The sequence below is a fragment of the Castanea sativa genome, chromosome 2, assembly GCF_040712315.1.
Source record: "Castanea sativa cultivar Marrone di Chiusa Pesio chromosome 2, ASM4071231v1".
NCBI classification, from domain to species: Eukaryota; Viridiplantae; Streptophyta; class Magnoliopsida; order Fagales; family Fagaceae; genus Castanea; species Castanea sativa.
In genome coordinates, this window is record NC_134014.1 from 30,599,266 (window position 1) to 30,606,937 (window position 7,672).

Below are 7,672 nucleotides of genomic sequence, written 5' to 3' on the forward strand. Positions count from 1 at the left end.
AAAAAAAAAAAAGGAGAGAGAACGGCGAAGCAAACCCAGAAAATATTAACAAACCCAAAAAAAATTAACAAACCCAGAAAATCCCTTTGCTTTCCCATGTTTTCTCACCACCCAAACACCAAGCACCAAGCAAAGTGGCAAACACAAAACCAAAAAAAAAGAAAAGAGATTAACAAACCCAAAAAAAAAAAAAAAGAGAACGGCGAAGAAGTGTGATAGAGAGAGAAACGGCGGCATGATGGAGAGAGAGAGAAATGGAGGCATGACACTATGACAGAAAGAGAGAGATGGGGAGGAAGAGAATGACTGGAGAGGGAAAGGGGAGAAGAGAATGGCTGCTATTGAAGAAAGTGAGAGACAAATGAAGAAAATAGGATTAATAGGGTTATAAAGCAAACCCCAAAACGACGTAGTTTTGGCAATAAGGAGAGGAAAAAAAAAAGCTATTATGAAGGGTCGGACTTGGACTGACTGGAGACAAGCGCATGTGCTTGCCGCCAGGATACCAAGAGCTTTGTTAAAATTATTTGTACAAATTATTATTTAATATATTTCGGTTTGGTTCGGTTCGTTCAGTGTATTAGAATTTGCCACCAAAAACCGAACCAAAATTTTCGGTTTTTTATATAATAAAACCGAAATCGAACAGAAATTTTGCATCGGTTCGGTCGGTTTGAAGCGGTTTTTTCGATTCGTCAGTTTTTCACACACCCCTACTCGCCGTAGACTGGCTTCTGATAAACTCTTCAACCCGGTCCCCAGATAGATACTTCACATTCAAATGCAAAGTGGAAGGAACAGCCCCCATGGCATGAAGTCAGGGTCTCGCCACGATGGCTGTGTATGGAGAATATGCATCCACCACTATGAAGTTGACCTCTACAACTTCTGACCCCGTTTGTACTGGAAACTTGACTTGCCTCATTGGTATAACCATCTTCCCATCGAAACCTACTAAAGATGAATCATAACTAGTCAAATCCTCTGATTTTAAACCTAACCCTTTATACAAGTTGTGGTACATAATTTCCACCCTATTACCTTGATCCACCATCACACACCTCACATCATACCCTCTATCCTGAGCGTGACCACCAAAGGATCATCGTGTGGTTGTATAGTTCCAAACTTATTCTTTTCCGAGAAACTTAATGCCAATTGTATTGCAACCTTAGCCCTCTTCAACTCATGATTAGAGTTCTCGGGTAGTGGCCGAGCCACAGTCGCTACACGGGAGGGACACGAACCCATCCTCCCAGGAGCTGCAAAAATGACATTAATGGTGCCCAATAGAGGCCTTGAAAAGGTGTTCCCTTGAGTACTTGAGCCTTTATGATCAACTTGCCCATTGGGCCTATATAAGAACTGTTGCAACCTTCCATTTTTAACCAATGGCTCCAAATGATACCACAAGTTTCAGCAATTCTCAGTGGTGTGTCATCGCTCTTGGTGATACTGACAATGAAGATTCTAGTTACATCTAGTGGGGTCTCCACTTATCTTGTTAGGCCATTTGAAGTATGACTCATTCTTAATCTTCTCTAGAATTTGATGAACTGGCTCTCAGAATACTGTGTTGACGGCTTGTGGCACAATAGTAGCCCCGGTCTATGTGGTGAAATCTCACCGAGGACAATTTTCGTTATATTTGTCCGACCTGAAGTCTCTCCTATCCTGAGACACCATCTTCGCTTTTTCTTTACCTAACTGCTGGTCCTCCTCAACTTGTTTATACTTATCAATCCAGTGCATGAGCTGGCGCACACTACTAATTGGTTTCCCAGTTAACAACTTCCTCAAACCATGCTCGGCTGGTAAACCGACCTTGAAAGTTCTGATGGCCACATCATCAAAGTCCCCATCAATCTTATTGAACATCTCCCAGTACCGGTCTGTGTATGTTTTTAAGGTTTCACCCTCTAGTATGGTCATAGACAATAAAGAATCCAAAGGCCGAGGGACTCTATTACATGTAATAAAGTGAGATCCGAATGCCCGAGTGAGTTCTTTAAAGGAATCAATGGACCCTGATCCCAGGCCATCAAACCACCTTATTGCTACAAGCCCCAAGCTGGATGGGAAAACCTTGCACATCAAAGCTTCATTTTTGGCGTGCACAGCTATTCTCTGGTTGAAATGGCTTACGTGCTCCATAGGGTCAGTTCGACCATTATACATGGTGAACGTTGGCTGAGTGAAACGCCAAGGAAGTTTTCCTTCTTCAATCCTACGTGTAAAAGGTGATTTAGAAATTTAATTCAGCGCCTAACTCATAGCATCAGTTCCTAGACCCCTACTGGATGAATTCCTATTCCTGCGATTATGGGGGTTACTCTCTTCATATGAGTAAGACTCACTAGGGGGAGTTGTTGATCTAGGCCTGTAGCTGTCCTCCTCATTCTCACCAGAAGAAGAGTCAGAAATGGACGGAGCTCGCCGCCGTCGTTCGTGACGTAATTGTCTCCTCAAACGGTCAATTTCCAACTGCATGGCCCTAACATTTTCCTCATGGGAGACTTTGCTTCCACCTTGTGATTGACTCCTGCTAGTATGGGTGGTATGTCCACTTCCCTCCTGGTTTCCACCTCGTTCAAGATTGAGGAAGTCATCTTGATGCTGGGACCCCCTAGACTCCACCTAGTGTGGACCTAAATTTGCCATAACCAGACCTCAGACTCACTAAAAACCAAAGATTTCCCACAGACGGCGCAAATTGTAAGGTCACAATTTGTACCTAAGCCCAACAAGAGGAAGGGTATAGGCTGAAGAGCCCAATACAATAAATTTATAGAGAGTGGGTAAGAAATCTTGTTTTCAATGAGCTTAAACGATCACAACAATGGCCCAAGATTACAAGATGATAAAGATGGATGGGTTTATATGATGAAATTTGTCCTCGGACTTAAGCCGAGGAACAGATTCTTTTATTTCTCCTCTTTTAAAAATTAAATACAAATGTCCAATCAACAGTGTTTTCTCTCCCTCTCTCTCGATCCCCCCTTCTCCGGGACCTTCCTCCTTCTTATACTTCCTCATTTTTTTTTTCATTTTTGCTCTCCATGTGTAGATCTAGACTACTCCCCCTGATACTTGTCCCATCAGCACATTCTTGAAGTTTTTAGGTCATAGTTGTAAGACTGACAATCACTGTTCAGATATCACTTCCACATTAATGTGTCCAGAGACTTAGGTACAGAGTATTCAATGCAGTGGTAGCAGCTTTCTCTGAGATATTTTCCAACTGTTCTTGCTCTCTGTGCTCCTGTGAAACATATCTTCATCCACAAGACTTCCTAAAATATCATTCTAGTGAACTTGATGTACCATTTGACCCTTATTTCACTTAGCTGAGGAGGTACTCTTCCTTGAATCACCTCCATTAACTTCTTCCGCCACATTTGCTCGTGGGTCTTTAAGTTTGACATCCTTGTTACCAACAATCCGTCCTCGAACCAGTAAACATCCTCAGACTAAGTCTATGGCCCAAAAACACATCTTGGGCCTTTTATCCCCACAGATATATTATTAAATTATTAAGTTTTTGTGTTCATCAAAATCTTTCCTTCTTTTTAGCACCATGTCCAATACGTGCTTGTTTCTTAGCAAAACACTAAACATGCACGTGAAGCAACTATATTAGTTCTTTCGCAAGTGTAATTCAACGGTAGTCAAATTAAAAAATTTATCCACTTAGAAATTATAGGAGAAAAAAAATTATATATATTTTTTAAATTCAAAATTTTTTTAAAAGTTCTGCAATTTGGCAAAGCCACTTAGCGCAACCACGACTTCTAAACTCAACTTTTATTATATAGTATATGATGTGATATACACACACACACTAAACTCATCACATGCGCTTTGCGTGTATAATAATGTTTTTTTTTTGTTTAGTGTTATAATTTTTAAAAATGATATATTGTATTTAAAAAAAAAACAAAGGTAAGGTAACATAGAATAATGTTTAAAAACTGAGATAGAGATAGTATTCTAAGCTTTAGACAGAATAAAGAAGATAAAGGAAAAAGCCTAAAACATAATTGAAGTATTTGAATTCAAATAGATAACAAATACATATAGGAATCAGACATTTGAATATAGAATAAGAATGAGTAGTTTTAATGTAAGGTAGTGGGTTTGTATTGGAAGAAGTAATTTTGTATTTTTTTTAATAAATGTATTTGAATTCAAATAAATAACAAATACAAATAGGTATCAAACATTTGAATGGAAATGAGAATAATGGTTTTTTTCCCCTTTTGTACCTAAGATAGTATTACTTTTTTAACATCTTTTATTTTTTGTAGGAAGAAAAAATTAAACTAAATGATGTGTTATTTTAGAATTTATATGAGAATATTTTGGTACGTCAAAAATTGAAAACTAAATAGAATCCTTTTATTAGTAGTGTGTATACATGTGTGTGTGTATATATATATTCTTTGATGGGAATACTTATTATCCATCCGCATAAGGACCATAATTTCATTTGGAATTATGTCGGAAAATCTAGAACAATAAGCCAATGCTTTCTCGACTTCTTTTCCATTTGTTATCAGTACCTGTTAGCGGCCATTTCAAAAGACACAAATAAAACAAGAGGAGGCCCAAATTGAAGCCTATCAGCATAATGGGCTCAGGCAATTACTCTTGCCCTTCTTTTTCTCCATGTGGTCCAAGCCTACATTGAAAGTCAAATGTAAAAAATCTGGGGAGATGTAGTTTGGACTTCGGAGGGTGAAGGAGGGTTTCAAGCTTTTCTTTCATCTATTTTTGGACTGAAGGGGGAAGCTTGCAAATCGATTTGACAAGACCCACGAACTCATGGATACTGCATTTTGCATAAGCTACGCACACGCAGAAAACTATTTAACACTTTTGTCAAAAGCTCAATTTATGCTAATACTACCTCCACAATATTTTCATAACAAATTTTGCCATTTAGAATTTGTACTAAAATTATTGTAAAAATATTATGTACATCACATTTCTTTTTCTTTTTTTCTTTTTTCTAGCCAATAATGTCAACTAATATGATCCCACAAATTTAGGGCAAGAAATCTACTGTCTCAAACTTTCTATACCACTCTATACTCAACAAATTAAAATATGCCGCGTTGTTCTCTAATTCCTAAATTTATGCTTCTTATTTTACTTACCAAACAAATGAAAAAAAAAAAAAAAAAACACCCAACGTCATCTCACCCCATTGACATGAGTTTGCCAACGCCATCAGAGGCTGTCACAGCCATGGCTCCGCCTCCAGGTTCACGTGGATCAAAGCTGGTCTGAAAACCCCACGAACCCATCACTGCTCACTCTGCCTTGTCTCAGAAAGATACAACAGCTTGCCCCGCCACTGACACCACCTCGGCCTCTTGGTTTTCTTGTCATCAACACCAGTCCCATCCCCATCTTTGTCAGATCTGCCTTGCTCTCAGAAACACCACCACCACCTCTGACTTGCTCCTCTTCTTCTTGCCATCAATGCCACCGAGAAGCACATCCTGTATGAAGACAAAACCGGCGTGCCAAACCAGGATGTGCCGGTGAAGTTGGCGGGGTTGTCTGTTAGTAGTGGTGTTGCCGGAGTTGACAGTCGTGATTGGTGATGGCCTGACGGTATAACGTGAGTTTTTTTATTATTTATTTAAAAAAAAAAAAGTTCTTTTCGGTGAAGCATGAATTTAGGAATTAGTGGACGCATGCCATATTTTAATTCGTGGAGCATAGACTATAGAGTGGCATAGAGAGTTTGAGACAGGGCCGGCCCAACCTAATTTGGGGCCTAAGCGAAAGATTTATGTGGGTCTTTTACATATAAATATTAATAAAATAAAATAATTTAATATTAATTAAATTGAGGTTAATTTAATGTATTAAATACATAATTTAATGAATAATACTAACTAAAACTGACGTTAATTTTATATAAAGAATTGAATATCATAGTTGAAAAATAAATTTAACAAAAAGAAAAAAAATTTAAAATAAAATTAATTTATCTTGGATATATAACGATACATAGTTAATTACATTTATAATCTAATTTATAATCTATGATATTAATTGATGTGTGGCTTTGTAGTAGATTAGTTTACAAATATTAAAGATTCAAACTATTAGGGGAGATTAATCATTATTGATGATCTAACACATTTGCAAAAAAAAAATTTTGAAGCCTTGTTAGAAATAAAAAAGGAAAATGTTAAAGGTATTACAAAATATTCATAATATAATGTGATAATAACAGTGATTGATGAGCTTCAATAATGTAATTAATGAATATTTAAAATACTTCTTTGTGATTGAAAACATGCCAGTTTGTAAATTTATAATAAAATTTGTGATATCCCTAATATCACTAATAATAAAAAGTGCACAACAATTTGAAAAAATTCATATTTTTTTACAAATTTTTGGGCCTTTTACAATAGGATGGAGCCTTTTTTATAAAAGATAAATATTTTTTGTGGTGGGGGCCTTAGGCCTAGGCCTAAGTTGCCAAGGCCTTGGGCCGGTCCTGGTTTGAGATAGATGATTTTGACTCTAAATTTAGTCGCATTAGGGTGTCGATATTTTTAAAGAAATCGCATAATAAATAATTTTTAAATAATTTTTTTTTTGTTTTGTTTAAGATTTTACTATACATTAATTTGTAAAAAAAAAATTGTGATATGTTTAGTATTATTATAAACTATGGTAGAGTAACGTGTGTTGATGCATTAAATGTCACATACTCAATACTCAACAAAACACCCCCCTCAATTAAAAAAGATAAAGTAAATGAATTTGTGTTTCTATTGGTTCAAAGTTCTAACAATTTGCCGTTGTAAGTGTAAAAATTGTTATGTGATTGTGTGTGATGACTGAATAATGAGAGGAAGCAATAAGATTACTGCTGATTAATTTTCTGCTTACATTCTATTATTATTTGTGGCTCTTATATAGGACATTTACATGATTAAAATTCCATCATAACAATGAGATAGCGATAAACTTAAAGCTATCCTTAAACAAAGAGATAAGATAGCACATATCCTAAACCAATGCTCAGTTTGAAAATACAAAACAGAGGATAATTATTCAATAATAAAACCTATCAACTAATACTCCTAATAGAACACGCTTGTAGCAATTCTAATCCTATGTAACTGATGCCAACTTTGAATTTGTCCCACTCAATGCCATATAGCACGTAACGTAACAGTTTATGTGGATTAGCAATGGCCTGCATTCATACTGATAAAACTCTTGATGGTTACATATTAATATTAAGTACTTGTGTTACAATGAGCCTAATGTAGGGTCTATATACTAGGAAATATGTGGCTAACTCTAGGCTAATCATAGACTAACCTAAGGTTAATATGCTTGTTCTACATGTACATGGGCATATAATTAGTTTGGGCCACAATATATCTAACAACCTCCCTCAAACTAAAGATGAAAACTTAAGTTTGGAAGGTCTTGAATGTATAGTTTGGTGTGGCACCTATACTGCTCGATTGACATGGCAAGATCTTGTGTCCCTGACATGGTACTAATGACAAAGTTGACATCTTGTTGGCACGGTAGAATTGCTGAGGCGGATAGGATCATGTGTCAATAACTTGCATAGAATTACACCACGTAAAAGACAAGTTATATGTGAACAACCTGTAGCACTATT

The 7,672-nt window shown here is 36.6% G+C and overlaps 1 protein-coding gene across 1 annotated transcript; it reads right to left on the minus strand.

The window, feature by feature from the left end:
* Positions 1–817: 817 nt before the first annotated feature.
* On the minus strand, positions 818–5,309 carry LOC142625196 (uncharacterized). Its single transcript, XM_075798891.1, has 5 exons — positions 5,206–5,309; positions 2,051–2,227; positions 1,658–1,834; positions 1,074–1,375; positions 818–951 (listed from the first exon to the last, which is right to left on the minus strand). Exons 1-5 carry the CDS (start codon positions 5,307–5,309, stop codon positions 818–820), a joined length of 894 nt encoding a protein of 297 aa, XP_075655006.1.
* Between the last annotated feature and the right edge of the window lie 2,363 nt (positions 5,310–7,672).

Bases quoted from the DNA above. Each gene is read 5' to 3' on its own strand.
- LOC142625196 (XM_075798891.1), bottom strand. From the start codon at position 5,309: ATGGGTTCGTGGGGTTTTCAGACCAGCTTTGATCCACGTGAACCTGGA. The intron at 1,835-2,050 runs GTGGTTTGATGG...TGTGGCCATCAG, and splicing joins TTGGGGCTTGTAGCAATAAG to AACTTTCAAGGTCGGTTTAC. The intron at 1,376-1,657 runs GTCGGACAAATA...TAAAAATGGAAG, and splicing joins CAGGATAGGAGAGACTTCAG to GTTGCAACAGTTCTTATATA.